Here is a 26,029-nt window from a genome sequence, read left to right on the forward strand (position 1 = left end):
CTTGCGTCAACTCTCATTGGAGTTTTTATTTTCTCCATTAAGTGTTCTAAATTGTTTAAAGAGCTTTTACGAACTTTATTTTTAAGAAATCCCCACAAAAAAAATCCATAGGAGTTAAGTCAGGGGAGTCTCCTGGCCACTCCACCGGCCTGTTAATGCCCATCGAGTTTCCTCACGAACGTGTCGTTTAGGCATTGCTGCACAATAGCTTTTTAACAAACTAGCTATACGAGCCCGGGCTAGCATGCCGTTTCCGGATGTATATTTGCGATCATTTCTGAGATGTTATTGGTTATAATTTTTCAGCGAATGTCACATAAGGAACATGTTGGAAATTATGAGTATATTTGGTGGAAATTGAGATTAACGAGACAAGAATGCAGTAACCGACTTTACCCGTAAACGGCAGAAGTACTACTGCGGTACGGGCATCGTCAAATATTACAAGAAACATTTCCCTGTTCATATGCACCTGAATTATCTTGGTGCGTTCACAATGTGAGTCAACCATGCCGAAATTATTGTTCATCTATTACTATTTAGATTCGAGTTTTGCACATAGATTTGTAATTTAACAAATCCAACATGAACAAAAGTCGCGTCGAAAAATAGAATCAATACAATTTCGTCCGAGTTTCGGTAAATTTCTGGAAAAAATTCCACTGACGACGCCATAACTCGTTCCTCTTACTACAACATTCCAGAAATGAACTTGTTCAGATCGCACTGGGGATGAGCCGACCCCAATGAAGACCCGTAATTCAAATAATTCACGTTGCTACACCTACGCATCAAGGAAGCGAGTCCGAGACACCCTGTACACATGTAGTTAGGGCAGCACTTAAAGGCAAAAGTTTCCTGGACACGACCGGGGTCCGCCCGAGTTTGCAGTACACATTGACATTTCCCCATAAAACACCGCAGGAAAAGCATTTCTGGTCAGCGATTTACGTTCACGCAATCCCCGAGGATAATTTATGACCGAATGGCCATAACCTTTCGGATATAACGTCCAGATAGAGCTAAATAATTTTGTACCTAAAGTGGTTTTGAGAACAAGTTTTTAGTAAGTTTGTGAAACACACAAATTAGCGAAAACTTGGGATCTGGAAGTTATGTGGATCATAACTTTGCCCAAACGTGACTCGATAAGTCTGGGACTATTGAGTTAACTGGCAGGCAAGGGACCTTCCAGGAATACTCGAAGAGCCCTCAGACGCCTTATTCGGCGAGGCTCAAGGATCGGACACTATAAGACAAAATTTGACAATTTTTTGGTGTGCACGTCTTTTTTGTCAAACCGACGGTGTGTTGTCAAGTAACCCGAACGATTGGCAAATAGAGGGGTCCTGGGGGACGTCAAGGCTTTTATGGGTTTCTAATGTAAATTTTAACAATTATCACAGGGGATCTGGTTACGTCGGTTAACGGTGGGGCAGAAACAACGGAAAGCCTACAACTGGTGCTTTTCCTTCAAACCACAGTTAAATTCTTACGAATAACGAACCTGTTCTTTTCCACAAAACTTAACTCTAAAACGTAACTTTTACTTGTAAAACTTACCTGCTAATATTCCTGGAAACAGGCTGACCACCATCACCAGCCGAAGAGCAAAGCCTCCATGTATCCATATTGGTTTCCTCTCTTTCTCTTCCATGTTTACCAAAGTTGAAGGTCGAAATCCGCCGTTTTTACATCCGATCACAAAATTTAACATAATATTTAAACGCCTTCGGAACGGCAACGATCGTTATTTAGGCACAAAAACGAGACGAGAAAACCGTTTGGGAGCCATTTCGAAAAGTCTAATTTTCCACACACGATCTCCGCACACAGCAGCGATAATCCCAACCAAAGTTTCGAAACTTTTACCAAGACACCTGTGGATGCATTCGCGTGCCGTTTTACCTTCGTCCTTCGCCGGCACGGCGGAAAACTTCAACGGGAAAAACTCGCACAACACCGCGGAAAACCGTATCGCCATTCACTCAACAAATTTCCATTTTAATTGTTGTTCACGTAACCGAAAAGGAGAATTAAAATACTTGTTCCACTACCCAAGCGCTTCGGACGCCAAGTTCGTTTAAGATATAATGCCCGATTCGCGTTTGTCCTCTTGAAAGTTTGACGCGCATGCCTCTCAGGTACAAAGGCGAATGACCAATGAGGTATGTCGGGCGCGTGGCGGCCTCTGGCGGACAGGTCGGGAAACTAAGTTTAAATGCAAGAATGTCAACAAACGCACGTGGCAGAGGCGACGTTGCCGGCTCGCCCAGGCGAGACTTGGTTGCAGTTCAAATCTGCGAGTGCCGGCAAAAATTCGCAAATTAACGCGTTGCCTTCCGACGTTTTGTATTTTTTGCAGAGATGTTGAATGCACTAATAAAATACCCAAAAAAACGCGGGGTGTAGAACGCAAACAAATATACTAATACTTATTTAACATTTATTTTTATTACTTCTTAAAGTATATACTTCCGAGATATAATATAAAAATATTATATCACGGAAGTATACAAATAAATATTACACCTCAGAAGAAAAATCCCAAAATTTTTCCACCCAAATGTTTTCGCCTAGCTTCCTCATGATCCATGATTCCTCCACTAGTTGTCAGTACCACGTAACTGGAATAAAATAGAAATTTCACCTAAAATCGCCCAAAGATCAACTAGAGACTTGAATTTCCGACGATAACTCTTTAGGTAGTGGGTTTACGTGTGCGGATGTTGCATATTTAGGAACTTAGGAAATCAGATGGGAAGAAAATTCATCATTGAGTCTAGGACACGTATTTTTGACTTGCAAGTGCTGCAACAACAAACGTCAAGAGACAGCCTGTACAATAAATCAACCTCTATATGCAGTTGTCAAACAGGGTTCTTACTCTTTTAAGTATTAATTACAGAGAAATATTTTAACAATTCGCTTTAAAGATAAGCGTCCATGTAAACTGCCTCCACATTTTGGCGTAGCCAAGTGCAATTTGCAAAGTACGCAATATCCGCGCAAGCCAACCAGCCATAAACAAACAAAAAATTTACAGGTGTTACTCAATTGCATTGGTTAGAGTTGTAACATTTTTCAAAACCAATGGAATTCTTCACTTTCAGTTAAAATGATTCTTCAAATACTATTAAGCAAACCTTCACCTTTGTGTTAGTAATTCATTGATGTGCCTAAAGGCCAATGGTCAAAGTACTGGTAACTCTTCCCATTCAACAATTTTTTTGTGGAAATTGCAGAACTAGGCAGTGCTTTACCTTTATTCAAGAGTTTTTATGAAAACTCTTGGTTAGGGTATCCTGTATAAAAGGGTCCCAAGAAAGCACATAACCTTAAGGAAAAGAACAGGTTAATTTCAACAACCTAACTGCGATTTTGAACTTGAACCTTGACAATGACATCACTGCCATCATCTTTTTTACATGCTAATTAAATATTACATTAGTTTAAATAATGAATGTCAACATGCCAATTATGCTTCTGTTCATGTTGACAAGTTTCTGCTCCAACCTAAAATCTACTGTTACTGATATATTGCACTACACAGCACCACCACTTTGTATCACATTGTGATAGTAAATACACATGACGCCCCAGGAAACACGGAGAAACGTAAGCCTTTACATAAGTACACCAAGCCGATATAGAATTCCAAAATTACATACTTATATTCTTTTGGGATAAAGGAATTGGTATTGGTATGGGTATGGTATATTGCATTGATAGGGTTATTGTTAGTATATGCCTGTCTCCCCAATAAATGACAATTCACATGCTCTCCTATTAGACTCAAGCTTGAGCTCATTTTAGCCTCTCTACGCAAGCCAGTATACTCTCGACAAAATTATTTAGACTTCTAATTTACAGTACTAAATCGTTTGTACGTAAGTAACGAGACACTCAAATAATCAAATTTCAGGCAAATACTCAGAATTTTTCAGCATGCCTTAATTGCCTACTTATTAAAAACTTACCCGAACTGTCTGGATGGTAGTAAATTGTTCGTCCATTTCTCAATGTGTGTAATAGGAACGTCAAATCTTGGCGAAATTACCCCACATTTGTTTAGCCTACCAGTCAGATTTACTACAATTTTCCCACTTCTGTGATCGTCGACAATTTCAAATTCACCAATGTATCCATGTTTCATCATCACCGTGAGAAACTTCACAATTACTTTGGAGCAGGGGCGGATAAGGACCTGCCTCTTTCCACGTTTCTCAGCATTGTTGATGGATTTGAGAGCATCACTCAGAACATTCATTCGCACCATGGCTGAAATTTGGATATTTTGCGTTGAGAGATATGAATTATGACCTGAACAAGTAGTTAACTATCGCTGAGAGGAATTTCATCGAAAGGCGGGAGTTTCAGTTAGAAATTGGGGAAAATGTTTTGTTTTTCTAAAAAAGCTTATAGGTTAGGAAAAGACGTCAAAGTTCGGAATACGCTTGTAAGTTATTAGGGAGAATTTACTAAAAACTGTTTATACAACATTGTAGAGGAAGCTTTGAGGGATTAAATGAAACTACAAACAAGCAGGGATGCATTGAAATAACTTAAATTACCTGCGATTTATTTTGAACCTTCAAAATAAATCCTTCGTTTCAACTTTTCAGCCTGAAAAAGACTTTAGGTACCAGGAACATCCTAGATGGCGCTTTTAGAAGTGTCAGCATGCGTCAAATTATGCACTGACAGTAGGTACTTTCGTGTAATCGTATGAACTGCAAGGAGCAGGCTCTAAGTCAAAACTTTTCTCTTCCAATTGTCAATTCCATTTTTTTTTTCTAACCTAAAAAGTCAGGACCGGAATAGATCGTGGACGAGAAAAGTCTATTAAGTCTGGAATTTAGGCCCATTTCAACCAAATTTAAATGTAACAGGCTCAGCCACTTAAACCTTTTTGATATGTACTTATAGATTAGCAAATACGTAGACAATATTACCTCACAGTGACCATCCTAAGTTAACTCTTATAACAAAAAGAAGGATTTTATAATGTTACCTTTATACTTTAAACTGACAATATTAACATTTATCTTGCTTTTTCTTGAAGAAATACACAGTGCCGGTCAAGTAATATATGCAGTAAACGCAGGGGGTGAGGCACATACTGACACAAATGGCATACATTTTGAAAAAGACCCGTTAATGGGGCAAGTTGGTATAGCCTCAGATTATGGCAAGAGATTACTTATAGGAAGAGTTCCGCCCAATGATCATATCCTGTATCAAACTGAGAGATATCATACTAGTACTTTTGGGTAAGTAAAACAGATAGAACCATTGCTCGTATGCTAATGATTCAAATACTTATATGTAGGTATGATCTACCTGTTCCCGCTGATGGGAAATATGTATTAGCACTTAAGTTTTGTGAAGTTTATTTCGAGTCCCCAGATCAGAAAGTGTTTGATGTTGTACTAAACAAAGAGCACACTGTTGTGGCCGATTTGGATATATTTAGTAAAGTTGACAGAGGTGTAGCCCATGATGAATACGTACCTTTTGAGGTGCATAAAGGTGAGGCAAGGACACAATAAAATTAGGAAAACAAACATATTTTTTTCTATTTTAGGCAAATTATATGTTAATGGTGAAGAATCAGATATCCACCTTAATAAAATTAAATTAGAATTCATTAAAGGCTACAAAGACAATCCAAAAATCAATGCATTTTACTTGATCAAAGGCACCTTGGATGACATACCAAAACTGCCACCTTTAATCCACCCAGATTCCAGACACCAGCAAGATCAACCAACCTTAGATTTGGATGATCTAGAGGAGGAACAGAGGCCAGAGAAAAGGCCTCGCAACATACCTACCATTCCAGAAGCATTTGAGCCCGAAGAGGAGTCCTCTATAATGCTTCCAGTGTTTATTGTTATAGGAGCTTTTATTCCAATTTTGTTCTTTTTGTGTAAATTGTGATGTGAAGAAAAGCCACCACCATTCAACTGTGGTATTACTTTAGGTGGTAAAGTAGGTTAAGGTTTTGTGGGGATTAAGGGTGTCGTTTTGAGAGGCTTATTTATTATTTGGATGTGTTTTTTGTGTGTTAACACATTGCCTATTGCATAGGCAGTATGTGATTGTTTAAAGAGTCAAAAAACCTATTAAAGAAATGATTTTAAGATATGCAAAACATTTCATTTCATATAAACAAGAAATACCGCCCCAAATTCTATCTGGAAATCTTTGAATATTCAGTTGTATCAAATCACCTCAGTTTGATAGCCTTGATGCTAACTGTTTACACGAATTACCGAATGCTGATAACGATGTGCTTGACGACAAAATGGTGACTAAGACCGATAAAGTTTATTTGGATGAAAGGCTTAATCGGGTTTGCACCAAAACTGACTCAGAATTTGTTGCAAACGAGAACGTCATCGATCAGCTGATTGGTACTAAGCGGAATCATAACTTACATGACGCTCTAAGTTCCGCAATTTTGGCCCAATTTAACCGACCTTATATATTTTATCGGTACTATGATCACCGTGGTTGAGCTCTAAAAATGCGAACCCTGTACATAGAGTATATGTCGAATTCTGAGCAGTACGAATCCGGCATTGGGTCACAAAAATATCCTACCAACCGGTTCACAAAATTTATTTTTAAACATCTATAGCTACTTAACAATAAATATGAGTCCTGAACTCACATTATTAAAAGAGCGGAAAGGGTACATAACTGCTGCTATGCAATATACAGAGTGTTGCAGAATGGCACGGCACTATTTAAGGTATGTATTCTTCAGCACAAAATAAAGAAAAACGTTCGTATTAGCACGATTTCGACCAGTAGCGGAGTTACGGTGAAAATTAGGAAGACATTTAATTTTTATTTGATTTTGCTTGATCTACTGCAGATAGATCTTTGAAACTTTATGTGCGTAATGTCTTTAAGCGCTTTCAAAGCATCTCCACGGTTATTTGATCCTTTGTGTTAGATAAATTACATATTGGTGTGACCGAATACTGTGAAATTCATTGAGTAGTTAAAGAACGATCCAAGAACAAATCAAAGAATCGTGGAATTCTAAAAAAATAATCCGAAAACCCCGTATATTTGACTGAATTCATAAAGTAATTTATGAGGAAACTCTGAACTACCAGTGGCGTACGAAGAAATTTATATATAACTCTTGGCACCTTTTTCTCGATTTTGTGCTAAAAAATGCGTACCTCGTTTAAATAGTGGCGTGCAATTCTGAAACGCCTTGTATAATGGTTATACTATAACGATGGCAACAATATCTCTTTGGAACGCGCTTAATATTACTAAATTTGACTATATGCAATTATAATGGAACGGAATAATAGTCAGTCGTAATACCATTTAGTCTCTTCAAAGAGTCTGAGTCGCTCAAGCTTCGATTTAGCGTCCTTTGATTTTTAAACAAATTACTCACTATCCTGTAAGGACTCATCAATTTCTGTCCGTATTTAGGCGACTGGGTTGCACACAACAAATTCTGCCGGTGTCCTTCCTCATTCTTCACAGCATTCGGTTTGGCTTCCACCACGAAGGGCCCTTTGGTAAGTTGAGGGGAGGACCTTGAGTAGCTCTTCTCGCTACTGCATTTCAAGTAGTTCGTCATGCTGGAACAACTATGGCGCGTTCTAATTGCATTGTTTAGGGTCGTTTTGGTGGGAATTTCACCAGATTCAACGACACCCCCTGATTTTTCGTAGGCCTTCAGAACGTTCGGTCTGAATGGCGTGGCTGGACGCAGCATTAGTACTGTGTCATGATGATGGGAGTCGTCCTTAAAAGAGTCTTGGGACGACCCGGAGTCGCGGCCCGAGTCTTCAGTGATATTCCAAATGCTTTTATCCAATTTGCCAGTAGGAGCTGTAGCCACAACAGCCGAGTTCGTAACTATCGCCCCCACTTGGTGCGATCCCAGGATCCTTTTGGGAGAATTGAAAGTGGACGAGCTTCGGTACTTTGTTCGGTACTGGCTGAAGTTTGAAGGCTGTCTCGCCGGGAACGGCTCGCCATCTTGCTCAATGCCCAATAAATTGCAAAAGAACGCTTTCAAAGCGGCTCGGAAATCTCTTAAATGATAAGCGTACAGGAGCGGATTCCCTGCCGAGTTCAAATGCGAGAGTATGATGCAGGACAACATGAAAGTCGAGTTCACCTGAAAGTCTTTGTTGAAGGCAATAAGGCAATTAATGGTGTACAAGGGGATCCAGCAAAGCATAAAAAACAGTACTATAATTGCTAGATTTTGGGTCGCTTTGACTTCGTTACGCTGCTGCACCCCCAGCATCCTGACCATTCCCCCGGAGGGCAGAGGCTGGGTGGTCTTGCCTCCGGCTTTGTCCGGGTTCATCACCACGATTTGCTTGAGCTGGAAATTGAAATATATTGGAAGTACTGATAAGGGCGGAGGATCATGCTCTAACCTGCTTCAAGACAACTCTATAAATGTGGGCATAGAAGGCTGCCAAGACGAGAGCGGGAGTGATGATGGTGCCGAAGTACAGGAATACCAGGTAGTGGTGGTCTATGACGCTGAGGAAGAAGCAATCGACCTCCGAGGATTTCCCTTGGTGCCAACCCATGAGGGGCATGAATCCTACTAGGGACCCAGCGAACCAGCAGATACTGATTATCACTGAAATAGAAAAAAATATACGTATTAGAGTTCCATACCTAAAAGCTGACGATTTAATTTAAGAGCGAACAGAGAGGACCCGAGGTGATTTAATGCAATTCGAAAGTAATATAATTTATATTTGCCCCAAGTCCTCGCAGCGCCCCCAGTGGCGTATTATAATACGTGACGCGAGAAGGGAGTTTAACGCACGAGCGTAAAACATTACGTACGAGCCATAAACGAGAGCGTCAGACACGCGAGTGAGTGTTAGAGAGTTTTACCATCCGGATTTCTCGTCAAATGAACGCACCTCAGAAAGATTCAAGGTAGCATGGTGTTCGCTTCGAGATTACTCTTCTCTATGTCCCCTTATTCTCTAGAAGTGGTTTTTTATCCCCATCAACTAAACAATATTATACATATAAAGAAAATAGACCTCGAGGGGCCCCCACAGTGCCGGAATTAATAAGGCAACAGCCCCAAGTGGAGAATTTAACGTGCGCCAGACACCTCAACGTAGCCTCCACATTTAGAGGTCGCGTGTGCATCGGGCAAAAACAGCTCTTATCTCGAGGAATTAATCTCCAACAGAGTCGAAACAGCAGCAGATAGTGACATTCCTCTGAGAGACCTGAAATTGGAAACGGCATAAGGTGTTCGACGATGTGCCGCAGAAGAGCCCCATTGGTGCATTGGAGAAGGAGTAGAAGAAGGCGCGTTTATAGAAGCTGAATCGCAAATAAACGATTTTGTTTCCGAGCGCGAACAACACGAAGCGGAAACCCTGGAAGGGCGTGGAGCCATGATGGTGGTGATGATGATGATGAAGATGATGATGGTGACCATGGTGAGGATTATGAAGGTGATAACGATGATGATGAGGACGATAATGATGATGATAATGATGATGATGATGATGATTATGAGGAGGATGAGTACAATTTGTTTGAGCGTAAAGTGATGTTCTTAAATTTGAGAATTAGGTAAACGCTGATAAATTTTTCTGGCGCAAAACAAACGCCGGGCCTAGCCGCTCCGTCTGTCAGTTTTCCCAAAGGCGCTGTCAAGGGGCTTTTTTCTTCCACCCTCAACTTGCCAGTGATGATTATCAATGCCTTATCATGTTTCCGCAGCCGAACCCATCAATTTCGTAGAAACTCAAAATGCGTTACCGCCTCGAATTACTAATAAATTGGAAGTTCCATTTCGTGTCGCATTTGTGTGCGGAGGCTTCGATGATTTGTCTTGGCACCTAATTGAATAATTTCCAGGCCTTTCATTATTATGTCCATATTTAGCAAGACCTTCCGTGCGAAGCTACAAAATGCAAATTTCTGGACACAGACATATCTATAATGGAAAAGTCTGGGCCGCTTATTATTCATGTCTGAAAAAACACAATTTGGCAATTCCAGAAGACGGACTCTCCGATTCGATGCCAAGGACAGAGTTTCAGTAGAAACGGCAACAATGCGAAGGATAACACGCAGTGGTGCAGGGTGAGTCGTTGGATTGCTGCCACACTAGCGCCATGTTCCAAATAGAGCGGCGTTGCCGGTATTCCCTTTTAGTTCGCAATCACTTACTACATACGGGGTGTTGTATTGGGAGATGTGCAACCTTCAATATGTTATTCTACACTTAATTCTAAACAAAAAGGTCCCTACGAACATACGTTCGGTAGGGCTTCGCTTAGGACATACAGGGCGATAAAAGTTAATATGTATATATGTGTATTTTTTTAAATATTTCGAAAGAGGTTGTCGGTATTTTAAAGAAATTCGACAGAGGAGAACTCGTCATTAAAGACATCTTGTGCAATGAAAATGAATAAAATTAAATGAACAACAAAACAAAACCGCTAAAAACTAAAAAAAAAAAAAAATTACTTAAAGGTAGTGCCGAGTCCAAAGGAAATTTGAAAATGTTTAACTTTTTTGCTTAGAATTAAATTTAAAATAACATATTGAAGTTTGTACATCTCCGGCTGAAACGCCCTGTATATGGCAAAAGTGCCCCAAACATGTCTTTGCTCGAATGCATTTTCAGGGTCTTCACCCTCAAATAAAACATCCAGGTTCGATGCAGGACCCAAATTAGTCCATTGAACAACCACGTTACTGATGCGGTACGCCACTGCTTATTAAGTGATGCACCTGCGAAATTTTCAGCGCAGTCAAGGCTCTCGGGGCTCTATATTTACCACGATTCGTTTATGTATGTACATTTGCCATATGCATCGTGCATGCATCTTTCAAAATTAAGCAGTGGAGTGGGCACGACCCGCCCCTGTTTGTTAAACGATCCGGCTGAAAACTTTCCAGCTCACTAAACGTACCAAATTTGTGACAAAACTGAGAAATAAAATTTGCTTCTTTTAGGAGCAATAAATTCTCAAGATTTAACTTTTCGTCGAATAAAGTCAGTTTTCCTCGGCGGAGGCCGTGAATTCGGAAATGGTGCGCCACTGTTTATTAAACGGTCCAACTGTAAATTTATCACCCCATTAGGCATACCCAGAAACAAATTTTGTCTCTTTTTCGGAAGCAATAAATTTTACTTTTTCTCTAATACTTGATTCTCCGCACTGACGGCCCTGGAGCTGGTCATGGTGCGCTACTGTTTATTAGGTGGAGCAATTGGGAACGTCTCAGCTTGTTAAGCGTGCCCAATTTGTACCAAAAGTGAATAACAAATTTAGTCCCGTCCGGCAGCAGTAAATTCTTAAACTTTGCTCTTCACCGAAACCTGCTTTCCAGCGGTAAAGTTCCTGAACTTGGACGTGGTACGCCACTGTTCATTAAGTGGTCCATCCTGCCGGAAAGTTTCCGGATATTTTACTTTCGTAGAAGTAAGTTTGGACCAAACATACAGGGCTGGACGAAAGTCCCGAATAAAATTTGCGTCTTTTCACACTAAAAAAAAAAAAAATGGCGAATACCTTCGAAGTCCTATCTGCAGGTCATTGAAAGTGTCCCCCGCCCCCCATTCGGCGCCCTCCCAAGCGACGGTAAAACCCGATAAAATTTTGAGTCGGCAAAAACCGCACTGCGCATGTGTAGCTCATACGCAGCGCCCTCGACGAGTAAATGCAGGGGGCAGGCACCGTTAACAGCCGCTTTTCGGGGCCATTCGAAGGACACCTTAGACCTGGACGCTGTTTGGACTTTATAAGTTTTGAATTGGTCCAGCCGTTGTGTGCCCCAACGAAGTGGACCCACTAAAACAACTCGATTTCAACACGAAGGCGCTGCCTCCCCCCCTTTTTCGGTGTTAATGCGAGGGGATATCTCGATGAAACATTTGCGGGTCGCCGCATTGGACGACGGGGCACAATCGAATGGCCACCGGGATCTCCAGACTTAACCCCGTTCGATTACTTCCTGTGGGGATATCCGAAAGATAAGGTCCACCGAAATGGGTCGGCTAATGTTCAAGCTAAAATTGGAATCGGATAACACACCGGCTGCTGAGCCATTCGGAATCCCATCGACTGATTTTACCATCGCCTGGGAGGGTGTCGGGCAGAGGGTGCAGGACACAGTCGGCATCTGCTGAATCGTCCGCAGACAGGACTAAGAAGGTATTCGTCATTGTTTTTTTTTCGCTTTCAAGAGAGATTTTCCTCATAATCGTGTGATTAAAGGAGGGAAATGGGCGTGGTAAGATCCCGTGTTTATATTAAAAAAGGAAAAAAATTGGGGAGGGCTGCAGCCAAAGGGGTTGAAGGAATTTTATCGCCGGAAAACGCCCACGATCCAAAATAAATTCACGCGTTTCGGCCTTCTCTTCTTTCGAGTCACTCGTCGAAAAGACATTAATTTTATTCCGGTCCTGCGCCCAGCCCCCTCGCCGACTTCGGATTTTTCGCGCGTGAAACGGGCTGGATGCGGCCCTGCGTTTCCGAACGAACATGCTAAAAACGTACATTTTCAAGGAGTTTTGTTTCACGCTGGAGCCCCAGCATATCGCATAAAAAGATCACTTTATTCCTTCCTCTCGTAGTGGGAGGAATTAAATGAGTTTCGTCGGGTGAGACGAGAGCATCTCCGACACCTCTGTTTAAAGGCTGCACCTCGTGAAAAGACAGTGCATCCATCCCATAAAACGTTTATATCGCACACTTTTACGGACAGCTATGAGCGCACATGAAGTCTGTTTACTTGTGCGCACGTAATACGTGCAAATTTATGATCATGAGGAGGCTAAATTTCGGCCCAAAATATCGCTAACGACAATGCTACATTCGATTCAAGGAACTGACCAATGAGACACCACCAAGAACCATCAGCCATAAGCCTTGGACCGTGCTCGCAGCTTAGTGGTCCTGTTCCGCAGGACCTTGACGAGCGACATAGCAGCTGTCCCTCCAAAGGATATAATGGGGCATTGCGGGGGTAACTTTAGAACCGAGGGGTGTAGTGTTGCAAGGGAGCACTGCAGCTAAACAACTAAGTTTTGTTTTCATTATTTATGTTAATTAAAGCGACCCCGACAAACCGTGTAAAAATCTGTTTTTAATGTGCAGACAGGAGCTTGGAGTGTCTTCATTTCGAAACGAGCCACGTTAAATCGTCATTAATTGCGAAGATTTACGGTTTGGAAAGAAAAACACGTCAATTTAGGTATGGGGGGGGGGGGGTACACACGTTTAAATCAACATTTTAAATACGTTGTAGGGAATTTTAAATGGCGCTATCTGTCACGTGGTACCTCCTCTTAAAGGGCGTTAAAATCTCTATTCAGTCGCACAAAGAAAACTAAAGTCGAACGAGTCCTTTGCGACGTAATTAATGAAAAAATTACAACACTTTTTTCATAATTCGTTTTGGTTTTAAGGCGACCCCGGAGAGAAAAGTCAAAGGGGGTCAAGTCGGGCGACCTTGCGGGCCACTCGATTGCATCCACGTAGATTCGTCGCTGGAACAAATGTTGGAATTAAATCTTTTATTTTTCTCCGTCCGTTGCGAAATTTGTTCGTAGAATTGAATTTTTTTTGACGTCAAATTCTTAGAAAATTTAGATTTTCGATCATCGATCCAGTCGAAACATCGTTCAACCTTCGCGATAGATAAGTTCGGACCTGCGGCAAGACGGCCGTAAACTTCAATTTGAGAATTTCCACTTTAAAATCCTTGGCCGTGAAGTCTTCTGATCGCATGTTGAGCCGTTTCTTGAGGTTCGCGAACTAGTTCTGGGATGCGATCGGGCCGAATGTGCCCCTGCCTGGATGCGACTCATTGAAACCTCTTGCAGTTCGGCGAGCGCAACGACTTTCCGCTCCGCAAATAAATTTTAATTGGATCCTTTTTTCTAATATGTAGACCATTTTCGTGCACCAATGACGGGTCCCAATACTGTCGATGTTTGCCGATCAAACGGCAAACGCGTATGAACCTGCCTTGGTACCTACCTTATTATACCGGGTGGTTCAAGAAGGTGGCTCGCCTTAATAACTGTTTTGTTTTTAAACGGAGAAAGTTGACGTTCGGAGGGAAGCTGTATGCGAATAGAGCCGACTGATTGACGTTAACGGCGGTTACATTGCACTTCCGGTTTAACCGGAAATGGCCGCAATTTTTGATTTTTAAGTGTAATGCCCTTTGAATTTTTATTTTTTTGGAATAATTTTAATTTCAATGCCCCCCCCCCCTCATATCACAACATGAACTGTTTTTTTTTATCATAAATTGTCGCGAATTAATAATTATTTAAGCTGGCCCGTTTCGAAACGAAGGCACTGTACAAGGGTGTAGACAACATCGTAAATTCTTAGTTGCATGCGGCACCGACGAGACAAATCTAAATTTACGTTACTTCACGTCAGGAGTTACCCAGCCAAAATACTCCAATTTCCAAGATTAATCGTGTATATCATCCAGAGACCTGTCCCTTTGTTTTTCCCCATTAGAGCCACAATTACTGCTTTTCTTTGGTCCGCAGAGGGAAGGAAATTACCATTTCAACCTTTAACATCAAAGTGTTTGCGTACTAATATCTTGTGTAAAGCGACTTCGTGTGACGAACGAGCAGGCCTTCGCTTCAGTTTAATATTCAATAAGCATCTCTTCCAAGCGAACTTTCCATTACTTCGTTTCGATCCAGATGCACATCGATCTGTTTCCATGAATCTCATATCTAGCGCCGCGTGCATGTGACTTCATGTAGCTGATGTGCATAAGATGCGACGTGGATTAATCGTCTTGGACAATTTCAAATTTGAAAGTATGAAAAAATTCTGGACATCACAAATTGCTGGAAGGAACGTCGCCCGGAATGGTGAGGACCGAGAGCGATCAATTAACCGTGAGCAGTGAAAGGACCGAAGAGATAAAACCGCAGATAAACTTTAGGGCCGACATCTTAAATGTATTTTTATGAATCTATTTCCTAACGCGTAACTCGACTTTATTGTCCCAGTTTACCTATTTTTTGCCGTCGGGAGAAGCTATACGGACGAGGCCGTATGGGAATATAAACGACGTCATTTACAAGAATTTATAGCAATATTGTGTTGCCGTCGAAATATTACAGAAACCAGAATGCGTGAAAATCGTTGAAACTAAGGAAATCGGGCGAACGGCAACGTCGCACCGTTCTTTTGTTTAAATAATGCGATGGCGGCACACTGCGCGCCGGTAGCCGTCGGGCGCCGCCTGAGTTGCCAGACTTCCGGCGCTGTCCCTGGATTTGCGAAGTTTTGATTACTATTTAGTAATTGCGGTATTGAGTTCGGCAAGTGTTGCCAGTGCGTCTGCTGTAACTCTCGCGTTTCCACAAATTGGGTAATTTTGCGAGGAATTTGAAAATGCGGATGTTACCCCATTCGAGAGACTTGCAAGGGGTGCGCGGTGCAGAACCCACTCTCCTGAGGCTGAGCCTCAATATCCGGGAATGGACGCTCAAAAAAAAATGGACAATATGACATTATTTCTTAACATAATCTCCCTTGAGATTAACGCACTCTTCCCCGTGATGTTGCATTTCCCCATTTCCGAACCATTTTTTCAAGTTTGCGAATGGAAACGGATCTGAGGAGGCCAAATCTGGCGAATGAGGAGGCCGAGGGGCGTTCGATATCGAGTTGATGGATTTTCGCCAAGTGCGGTCGCTTTTCCGCTTAAACGGGCGGAAAATTTTTTTTCTGCGGGTGGACTGATGTTCGCCTCCTTTAGTGCCGATTCCCTCCTTTGAGCCCGCTGTTATGACCGCCCTTTCGCCCCAGGTGGGAAATAACGGGACAATGGTGGACAGTTTTGTGAATTTTCACCACAATTTCGGGGGGGTGATCGGACCGACGCCACTGCGGAGTTCGCCTTGACGCCACGTAGGGCCGTGTCTAAACGCTGTCGCCCCGTATTTCACAGTTGTTAACCAGATTCCCCCAGAGATGCTCTTTGATGTAAGACCAAATTTCAATAAAGGAATTGAATCACGTATGGATGACCGATTTTTTCCATGTTCACAAAATCTCCATGAAACAAACACAAATCAACGTGCCACCCTTAAATTTACATTATTTTTAACGACAAAGTTCCCATTTACATGCCGGCGCCGGTACTTCTGGGGCGCTCCTCGTACATCATTGGCGGACCACAATGCTTTCAGGCAGGGCTCCTTGTTATTTTATCCTCGTTTCGGTTGCTAATGCACTTACGTGTTAAATGCAAACTTTTCACGTTACAACGAACCTTTACAGCACTCCGAATCGTTGCATTCCTTTAAGATCCGGGAGCTTATCAAATTTACATAATGTTCGATGTTCTTGCTTAAAAATTGTGCGCGGTCCGCCTCTGCTTTTGCCGGGTTCAAAGCCTAAGTTTCAAATTACAGAGAGCTTTTACAGAGCTCAAGTATATCTATAATCGATTAGCATTTCAATCCAATCATGACAACCACCCTTTGGCGATTTTTGCTTCTCAGGTTTTCACAAAAACACGAAATTTGACCGGTCCCGTCAAAATCGTTGCAACTTCTCTGTTTTGCGCGAAACACGTAGCTTATTAGGTCCTCTTGGGGCCCCATTAGGCCGATCCGGACATGGGCGGCGGCCAGGGGACCGCAGCGATTTCGCTTGCAGCTATCGACACCTTCGAACTTTCCCTCGTAACACGGAAATTTTTTTACCCTTTACAGGGACCGACCTTAAAATCTGACGATAAATCTGAAAAAGTTGGGGGATCTCTTAAAAAAATTGAAAAAAAACGTTGCTTGGAGGTACCGCACTTTTATGGCGGACCCTGTACATTTATACAGGGCGTTTCGAAGTTTAACAAAAACAATTTAAGGTCACGTAGAGGTGATTAAAATATGACGATTTACTCATTAAAACGGTACTCACAAACCTTTCGTTACTGAGATACAGGGTGTCACAATCTTCATGACAAAAATCGAAATTTGTTGATCGTTTTGAAAGTGCTGAGATATCGCACTTTGACGCCCCATTGAACCACCCTGTATATGGCGACCCTGGGTCTCTAAACAATTTTAGGGGTGACGCGTGATCCTTACGAGGCGCCCCGCGGTGCGGGCGAACCGTGAACGTAGGGCGTTGATTGAAGCATTTGCCATTCGCCGCCGAAAGCCTGAGTGGCAACAGCTCGGCCTATCAAAGACATGCCTCTGATGTTGTGTGTCGAGCACAAACCCAGAAAATGAGCTCTGAACGAATCATAAGAGACCCACGAAGTTCTCATCAACTTCATTAGGCCCGTGCAGGGCGAGACCAGCAAATGCAAAGCAGAACTTGTCGTGGCAACAAATTAGCAAGCAACAAGAGTTCGTTAAATGGAGGAATTTCCCGGTAACAGACCTCTAAAGGTTACCCCCCCCCCCCTCCTCCTCCTCCCGCCGGAATCACCACTAGGAATCTCGTGAAGAGATGCTAATCTGGGATGGAAGTTTGAATTCCTGAGCATATAGCAGAAAGCAATCTGACTATACTTCACTGCATTTTCGATTTATTCGAAAGTTGTTTTCCTCCTCAGTACAAGAGCAAGATTTAAATTTATTTGCTCCATGCGAAACTGCAAGGAAAGACCGATCGCCCCTTTATATGGCGCGTACGAATTGTTCATGTGACAAATCTGATGAGTAATCGGACCCAGAAGTTGTAAAACGAGAGCCACAGAAGGTCCATTATGCGGCGGCACCTTAATGCACCTGTTCACGCAATGCATTGCTCACTTGTCCCCACAATGAACGTAAACGTGAACACGCTGAAAGCATTTTCTATAGAGCTATCGTTTTTACATGTTTCAGAGGATTCATATAATTCGCAAGGAAAGTGCGAGGGGGAGGGGCATAGAGAGTGGGAGGGGCGGGGGCGTAGCAGGGGCGTGACAGGGGTGGGGAAGATGAGGAGGTGGGAGGGGACGTTTGACAGGATGGGGATTCGCTGGGGAAGAGGAGAGGCTTCAGACCTCTCCCCAGAGGAGTAGAAATTAATAGGTTTCGTGACGATCACTCTTCGTTTTTTTTTTTTAATTTGTGTCACTCAGTTTCACTCTACTTGGCGAACACAAAATTACCGACGGAAACTGAGAGTTTCCAATACATTTGCCTGGGGCTCGATCCGTAACCAATGGAATGTCAGTTTCCACTTGGTCCTAACGCTCCGCAAAAATGGTTCTTCGACTACGTCGATTTGGAAGGGCGTCAGGGCAGCTTAAGGTTGCAACGGGCTATGTCCAAAAATTTGAGGATGGTACGTTGATTTGGAGACATTTTTGGCGAACGCTTTTGGAGATTTTGTGAAAATGGAAAAGCTGGTCATCGACACGTGACTTATTTGAATGGTCTTAGTGCATCCAACATCAAAGCGAAGTTAGATTCTACTCTGAGAGAATCTGATCCTTCGTTAACCACTGTAAACTATTGGCTGGCACAGTTTAGGCGCAGTCGTAGAACCTTCCACGACAAATTTCGCAGCGGTCGCCCTGGCAACGCTCCAGATTTGACCCCTCCGGACGTTTACGCAAATTTACAAAACTGTATTGGCGGACGAATACGCAGGAAAGGGAATGGAGTAAGTTTTTTCGGATGCACGTGGGATAATTTTTATAAACTATCTCCTTAAAGGAAAAACGATAAAGGCAGAACATTATAGAAATTTACTGCACCGTTCGAGCGAAGAAATCAGGAAAAGCGAGCACATTTGGCGAAAAAGAAAGTCGAGTTTCATCAAGACAATGCCTCCGTCATCACGATGGCCGAAACTAATCGAACTTTTCCCTCGGCCTCCCCGCTCGCCAGATTTAGCCCCCTCGGATCAATTTCGATTTGCAGACTTGGAACGACGACCCGGTGCCAATGGTGAAGCGGTGTCGGTTGTGACCGTTGCGCATGTCCGACTTGGTAGATATGCAACCAATCCGTAAACGTCGCGTTGAACATGAAACGGGGATATCGCCCCAATAGTGCCCGTAGAGCGGCATCCTCGACACGACCGGTATGTAATATGCCGTTTCCCTATTCGCTAGTGGAAAAGTCAACTTACCCAAAGCAGTCTTCGTTCGCACGTTCCGGGAATACCCCATGGGATGCAGAATGGCCCAGTACCGGTCGACCGACACAGCCACCAGGCAGAAGATCGAGATGGTGCAGAGTACCACCAACAACGATACTGTAAACAAGCATGCGTGCAGATTGTTCGGTAATCCGATGGAGGACATAATGGCAAAAGGAATCCCCAGTAGTCCTACGAGGAAATCGGCCACGGCCAGCGACACGATGTAGTAGTTGGTCCTTCTCCTCAGCTTCCTTTCCTTCCGAAACACGTAAATGACCAAAGCGTTACCCGCCACTGCCAGAACGGCCACTATAATTTCCGAAACCACATAAGACACGTTCAGCTCTCTTGTCTGATAGTCATGGGAAGTATTCGCAGCCTTGAAAGATGTTGTGTTCATTTTTCTTTTGGGTGCAAGGAGGCTATATGCGTCGCTCTTCTTCTGGATTTCAAGATGGGATCTCTCGATGGGACGCTGCGTGGGAGCTCCTAGTTTCCATTTCTTCGTGGACTGCAAGGGGGACGAGGGACGGTGCGATCTTAACCGAACTCCATTTTCGGAAAGTTGAGCGCGTCGTCCAGGACGATGGACATCTGCAACGAATAAAATCGACTATTAAAAGAAATATTGGCAGCAAACGTAAACGTGGAGCGTTGCTGGCCCGGCAACCCAAGAAATTTGCTCAGGTGGTCGAACATGATTAGCGTCTCGCTCAGTTGCAGTCGGGAAGGTCAGTTCCGACATGACTCATGGTTTGTTAAATCGGGGCATCTGAAGAACTCAAAGTTGGATACTCTAAACGAACAGACAAAGGGACACGCCAGCACCCGCGATGGGGCTGATGAAACGCCGGAACCCTGCACTTGGTGGGCGGAACACTCAGGAGGGTGACTGACCAGCACCTCTTCCTGCCCCATGCAACCCATTTGACCGGCCTGCAGACAAGGGCAAACGACCCGTTGAAGGCCGAGAACCGCACACAATCATGGCTGGCGAGCCACTACCCCCCGTAAAACGCGCCCCCTGCAACTCAGGGGACCGTGAAGGAATCAGTGCAGAAACTCGCGAAAAATCATACAGGGTTATCCGTGCTCTGAGGGCGAGTGTAGGAAGGAAAAAAACTAAAAAGAAATTTTCGTACAGAGCTGCCACCCTGTACAACGAAACTCCTGCGCATTCACCAATCCAGCGCTAATCGAATTATGATTATTCATATTTTCGGGCGGACCCGCAGGGCAACAGAACAGGCAGGACGAGAAATGCAGGCAAGAGTGGACCGGCAATGGCCACAACTGGACCACTCGACGCCCTCCGGGGGGCATTTCAGATGCGACCCTCACCACTGAGATCTCGGAGACGGGAGGAGACGCGGAAAAGTTTAAATGGGGGCAAAACTGCGTAGTTTGGCGCTTGGCCGAACCCCGCTTTCGAAATTTGAATTTTCCGAGTATTTTCGAAAAAAAAAACACATAAAAATCGGACTTTTATTGGTTTTAAGCGTCGTTTGGCAAAAAAGCCCCAAACCGCAAGCGCGTCTTCGCTGCCACCTTTTCTCAGCCGCTCTCAGGTTCGTCACCCGACGTTTCGTCCCTCGGCCACCATCACCAACTCGATTCCCTCCCGTGGACGCCACGTCGGATTTTTCAACGGGAAAACGGTCGGGGGGCAAATCTGCACGCGCCATCGTGCCGCCGAGGAGAAGTTGGGGTGAAAATGTGGTTGCGGCTTTGATCTTTTTTTTACCACACAAAAAAAAAATAAATCTCCGATTTTAGGTTTTTTTCGAAAATACTCGGAAAATTCTATTTTCGGAAGCGGCATTCGGCCGAGCGCTGAATCGGGCACCTGTGCCCCCGTCAAACTTTTTGGCATCCCCCCTCGCCCCTCTGTTGGAGCGTTCCCAAGTGTTTTTTTGTTTTTCTTTTGTTTTTTTGTTTTTTTTTTGTTTTTTTTTTTTTTTAATTTTTTCAAATTTTATATCTCAATTTCTGATATCTCGGCAACTACTTGAGGTTTTTGACCAATCACTCTTCGCTATGATCACGTAGCACGTATTCGGAATTGGGGCAATCACTCTTGCGAATCGAGCGTGTGTTCGCCGTTCCAAGATATTGTGAGGGTCGTGAGAGGAGGAGAAATGAGACAGTTATTAGCTCATAAAGTTATTAATTATCATATACATGCGAGTATATGAAATTTGATATGTAAGTATCTACGAATAACACTTTTAGAATTATTATCTAATCTAGTGAAGCACTCTATTCCGGTTAGAATTCGTTAGATGTTTTCGATGATGATTTATTAAGAGCTCATTAGATTCATAATTCATATCTATTACTGCAATAACCGAAATTGTAATGTAGTACGTCGCACATAATACTGAATACAATTATGAACGTAATATTGCAGAGAACTGCTATCTGAGTACAGGGTGATCCATCATAAAATAATAAAGTTGTAGCTTTCTACGCAAATATTTGCGGGGGGACGGGCAAGTACTTCGGTATATACAGGGAGTCGCGAACCTCCCCGGGGAAGGAGAAATTTAGGGCTTTTTCATGATATGCCCTAGACGACTCTGATTTGCCCCAATGTGGCATATGCACGTGTTACGTCAACGCTGGGTAAAGTAAATTATGTTTACATAAAAGAAAAATAACACGTCACCTCCTAATTTGTCTAAAGAAAACAGCACTATCACTCTCCAGGAAACAAACACTTTTCTTGCCCTGCAGAGGCGGAAAGCGCGATTTTACTCCCGGGAATAATTCGAGGGCCGACGCGAATCGGAGGGCGCCAACGTGTGACGGAGTGAAAGGGAGGAATTGGACGGAAGCACGCCGCTGGCGGAAGGCGCAGAGGCGCGCGCCTAATCCTTCCAAGGCCAATGTCTAGTTTCGTTAAAAAAAAGGAGCAGGAATTATGCCTGGATGTTGATCGTGAGTAGGGAGGGAAAGACGTTTACTTCCTAGGGAGGAAAATATTTTCCAAAAAATAACTGCATACGCGCATGAGCAGGGCGTTTCGTTGAAAGTGACGAAAGATGATTTCCGAAACCAAATTCAAAATCAAAACGAGTTTCAAACGAAAATCACTTGTGGTGAAAAGGTACATATGCAAATTTTCACTAAAGGTCGTTCCAAGACCAACTTTTCTGGGTAAATTTGCAGAAAGTTTGACAATTCGACTGTCTTTTGCTGGAGAAGTCTCCTCCAAAACTCCCCGCTTTGCTGATATCAGCGAAAGCTTCGTTCGCAGATCCTAAAAGTTAGCCCAAAATCGCAGTAGCTCAAAACGTTTATCAGACGAACGAATGCTCGAAACGTTGACTTTCCGCATCGAGACATTGTCCAATTCTCGAACGTGCAGTTTTTCTTTAAAATGGCCCCGAAGAGCGACGTCAAACGGGGCCAAATCAGGTGATCCGGACGACCAGTTGCCCGGACCCGGTTGGTTGTCGTCACTGGTGATGGCGCGGATTTTTCTACTCGTCTCCACGTTACCAAGTTTCGCGAAATATCTTGGTGACGGTAGCGCGTGGCCCTATGCGGCTTCAATGGGGTGCGACGAAGGCGCTTGAAGGTTGCAGCAAATGAAACCGAATTCGGCCCTTCCCACTCCAAAATTATTTTTTTTTACTTGGGGAGCAATTCGCTCATGCATCCTTCGATTTTACCCTCGGTTTCGCTTCTTCTGGTGCCCTTAAACGACCCCAACAAAACGTTACTCGAAATACACGTACGTCCTAATACAACCTGACTAACCGTTATACAACGGTAATACAATTTTACGGCGGTAAATACCGAAATTATAGAACTGCCGGCATTTTTGCACTGTTGTCGATCTGAGCCACAATTTTTTTTCACTAATTAATCGAATGTTAGAACAAACCTGATTATACGTTGGTCTAATCCATGACAAGTGCAATTAAATTGAAATGATTGGGTCGTTACAAAACGCGTTAATTATTAACCCTGGGTCGATGGGTTGTCCGCGACTAATCTACTTGTGCGGCAAAAGACGTATTAATGAAGCGAAACGTTTTTCTAATTAAAGCTCTTCATTACCCTAATGTATACATTTGTTTGCCCAGCACGTTCTCAATAATCAATCTTTTAATTGGTTTCGCTTTCGTAATACTTGACAGAAGGAAATAACATATTCATTCCTCAAATACGGTAAAACTATTACTGACCTCATAACGATCGCTTATGTAACGAGCACGTAAAGCGAGCGCCTTACAAGACGAATCAGTTCATGGCCGTGCGACACTTACAGGAGATCGTCAAATAGTCCAAGGGAGTCAATCTAAAGAGGTTGAATTCCCTCCGAAAAAAGTATCTGAGTTGCGACATTTCTTCTGGTCCAGTGGAGAAGGCAGGGGCCATGGCCAAAACCTCACGACAAACACCGGGGATTTGTCCGGGGCTTCGCCGACACGACCAGACCTGCTCGTCGACTAATGAAGAATGGAACATGTGTGGAAAGGACGAAGAAAAAAGCATCAGAACGCTCTAAATTTTGACGAGTATTCTTGAAATTTCTCAAGACTTTCATTAATTTCGACGAATTATCTGAGCCGGCCCTGTACCCTGATTTGCACCGCAAATACGGACTTCACGATTTTCAAGTATCAACAATTTTTTCATTTATAAAACTGTGACATTCAGCGGCGTTCCGGGCCGCCGGGAATTTTTGTGAATTTTACGCCCCGTTCGAGGCGCCTCTGCAGTCTAATTCCGACATCAAATCGAAATTTCGATGTTCTAAAGCCTCGGCATCGGGTCGTTTTCCATTTCGAATTGGAGCCTCCCAAGGCACCTGAAGGTTCCCGACCACAATTCCAGGTCACTCCAGGCGGGCCCCAAAAAAATTGCGAAAATTCGTAGGGCCTTAGAACGTACGCCACTGGTTTAGATTTTGTGCAGAAAACAATCATGGCGAAAAATCTTTCGCACTCGAATGCCATGAGAACTGCGGTACACCACTGATTGTCAAGAATATTGACAGTTAATGGATCCTGATCTGGCAGCTGGCCCATGACAAAGCCAGGGCGGTACCGAGGCGGGAACGACAAATCAGTGAAATCGATTGTTTCTGTAGTTGAATTTTGTAGGTAAAAATACGTAAAAGTCGCAGGGAATGACGCCGATACGCCTCTGGATCTCACAAACTTTCGAAAATTCTGGTTTTTAGAAAAAACGATTTGCAAAAAATCAGGGTCGTGGCAACGGGGAGTCCACAATCTTTGGAATACCAACGAGAAGGTGGTGCTGAATACACAAATTGCGCGAACTCCCCAAATTAACCTTCAGTTAAGTTAAAACACTGAAAATCCTGTTTAAGCGTTCGAACATTACCAGACATGAACAACTGATAAAAATTCCAATTCGTTTTCTCAAAAGACAGTGGCGTAGTGGATCAGTTAAGCGCCGAAAATTCTGTTTAAGCATTCGAACATTATCAGACATATGGATAACTGGCACCTTGTGAATAATCGACAAAAAATTTCCAACTCGTTTCCTAAAAAGACAGTGGCGTAGTAGATCGACGAAATTGATCAAGTGGACCTTTAAATTAGTTAAAATACCGAAAATTTTATTTGAGCTTTCCAACGCCATCGGATGTCGGAGATTTACCTGAAATCGTGAAAACAGTGCGAAATTCAATAAATGTGGAAAAATCTGCCAAAGTCAGCTGCGCGCGGGTTCAAACTTGGCGATTCCTGGCTAGAAGGGCCGAAACGGTCGGGGACGGTGATGTTGCTCTGAACTCTTTTTATTATAATAAAATCTGACATGAAAATTGAATACTACAACTCGGATCAACTATTGAATAAAAACTGAGCAAATTTGCAAGTTGATTCGTCAAGAGACGGTGGTCTAGAGGGATCGCATTTGAAGATACGACATCGCAAAGCTGCTAGAAGGGAAAGGAAAGTATAAAAGAACACTAACATCAAATACAGGCACTCTGCACCAAAGAACTTCAAGTCAAATAATCCCTCAACTCTTGTGATTAATTAATGCAATTTGCAATCGGAATCATCAAGAGACAGTGGCGGAGCGGAGTCTCATTTCCAGGCCCTAGACCGCATAGTTGCCAGAAGAAGCGGAAAAATTCTTAACCTCCAAGTCAAGCCGTTCAGGCCAACAAATTTCATTAAAAAAAAAATCCCTTAATGACCGGCAAAAGCTGCGACTTAATTCCTCAAAAGGCAGGGGCGTAGCGAGGTCGCGTTTAGAGATGCGAGATAGAACATGATTAGAAACTTTAACGTGAGGGACAATTTTGTAAATTTGCATTTCACCAAGTAGACAACCAGCACCAACGAACTTCGACCCGAGCCCCTCAAGTGTTGCGGGTAGCGGGGGGTAATTTTACAACTTGATCCGTCCAGAGGTAACGTCACAAGGGGGTCCCAAGTTCGAAGGCCCGTGGCCGCACAGTCGCCAGAGGAGGGAGAGAAATTCCAAAACAGGCAATCTGCACCAAAGCGTTTCAGGCCAGATGGTCCCTCGAGTTTTGCGAATGATCGGTGCCGCTTGCAACGTGACACGTCGCGAAGCAGCGGCGTGGCGAGGTCGCCTTCGAGGACGGAAGATGACACGTTCCAACAGCCCTTAAGAGGAGGGAATAGATGTCCTGCATCGGAGGGACACCGTTGACTTGCGGGCCGCCCCGTGCGCGCCCCCAAAGTTCGAAACACAAATCCCTGCGCGGCTGCGCAGTGGAGAAAAGGGTTGAAAAAGTTCACGCCTCATGATCTTAAAATTCAAATTCGGGGGAAATTAATTTTTTTTTTTTAAGTATCTGATTTTCCGGAAGGTCGACGCGCAAAATTTTAATGGAAACAACCGAGGCGGTTGACGACGACGGCGCTGCTCCGCCG

The 26,029-nt window shown here is 43.4% G+C and overlaps 4 protein-coding genes across 15 annotated transcripts in view; 1 reads left to right on the forward strand and 3 right to left on the reverse strand.

Annotated features, from left to right (window-relative positions):
* Positions 1-2,094, reverse strand: part of sdk (sidekick cell adhesion molecule) — a 102,845-nt gene extending 100,751 nt beyond the window's left edge. For all 7 annotated transcript variants that reach the window (XM_066301014.1, XM_066301013.1, XM_066301012.1 and 4 more), the window contains exon 1: positions 1,564-2,094. In XM_066301014.1, the coding sequence (XP_066157111.1) occupies positions 1,564-1,717 (154 nt within the window). In that variant the 5' untranslated portion in view covers positions 1,718-2,094. The remainder of the gene's footprint in view (positions 1-1,563) is intronic.
* A 340-nt stretch (positions 2,095-2,434) lies between these two features.
* LOC136349601 (small ribosomal subunit protein uS8A) lies at positions 2,435-4,708 on the reverse strand. The gene is made up of 3 exons (XM_066301282.1): positions 4,575-4,708; positions 3,981-4,281; positions 2,435-2,627 (listed from the first exon to the last, which is right to left on the reverse strand). The coding sequence occupies exons 2-3, from the start codon at positions 4,277-4,279 to the stop codon at positions 2,534-2,536; spliced, it is 393 nt and encodes a 130-aa protein (XP_066157379.1). The 5' UTR covers positions 4,280-4,281; positions 4,575-4,708; the 3' UTR covers positions 2,435-2,533.
* Positions 4,709-4,800: 92 nt separating this feature from the next.
* Positions 4,801-6,157, forward strand: LOC136349600 (malectin-B). Its single transcript, XM_066301281.1, has 3 exons — positions 4,801-5,273; positions 5,333-5,532; positions 5,588-6,157. The coding sequence occupies exons 1-3, from the start codon at positions 5,008-5,010 to the stop codon at positions 5,941-5,943; spliced, it is 822 nt and encodes a 273-aa protein (XP_066157378.1). The 5' UTR covers positions 4,801-5,007; the 3' UTR covers positions 5,944-6,157.
* A 454-nt stretch (positions 6,158-6,611) lies between these two features.
* The window catches only part of AdoR (Adenosine receptor), a 29,798-nt gene continuing 10,380 nt past the window's right edge, over positions 6,612-26,029 (reverse strand). For 4 of the 6 annotated variants that reach the window (XM_066301274.1, XM_066301273.1, XM_066301276.1 and 1 more), the window contains exons 2-4: positions 19,125-19,730; positions 8,433-8,644; positions 6,612-8,377 (exon numbers count right to left, since the gene is read on the reverse strand). In XM_066301274.1, coding sequence (XP_066157371.1) covers positions 7,319-8,377; positions 8,433-8,644; positions 19,125-19,536 — 1,683 coding nt within the window. In that variant the 5' untranslated portion in view covers positions 19,537-19,730 and the 3' untranslated portion in view covers positions 6,612-7,318. Of the gene's footprint in view, positions 8,378-8,432; positions 8,645-19,124; positions 19,731-21,804; positions 21,975-22,940; positions 22,949-26,029 lie in introns of those variants that run through there. The other 2 variants (XM_066301278.1, XM_066301277.1) reach the window with 2 other exon arrangements.

The sequence above is a fragment of the Euwallacea fornicatus genome, chromosome 38 (genome assembly GCF_040115645.1).
Source record: "Euwallacea fornicatus isolate EFF26 chromosome 38, ASM4011564v1, whole genome shotgun sequence".
Taxonomy (NCBI): Eukaryota; Metazoa; Arthropoda; class Insecta; order Coleoptera; family Curculionidae; genus Euwallacea; species Euwallacea fornicatus.

Excerpts from the sequence above, each read along its gene's own strand:
- LOC136349601 (XM_066301282.1), bottom strand. The coding sequence starts at position 4,279 with ATGGTGCGAATGAATGTTCTGAGTGATGCTCTCAAATCCATCAACAAT. Across the intron at positions 2,628-3,980 it reads CTACCATCCAGACAGTTCGG|TTACGTGGTACTGACAACTA; the intron begins GTAAGTTTTTAA and ends ATTTTATTCCAG.
- LOC136349600 (XM_066301281.1), top strand. The coding sequence starts at position 5,008 with ATGTTACCTTTATACTTTAAACTGACAATATTAACATTTATCTTGCTT. Across the intron at positions 5,274-5,332 it reads TATCATACTAGTACTTTTGG|GTATGATCTACCTGTTCCCG; the intron begins GTAAGTAAAACA and ends ACTTATATGTAG. Across the intron at positions 5,533-5,587 it reads ACCTTTTGAGGTGCATAAAG|GCAAATTATATGTTAATGGT; the intron begins GTGAGGCAAGGA and ends TTTCTATTTTAG.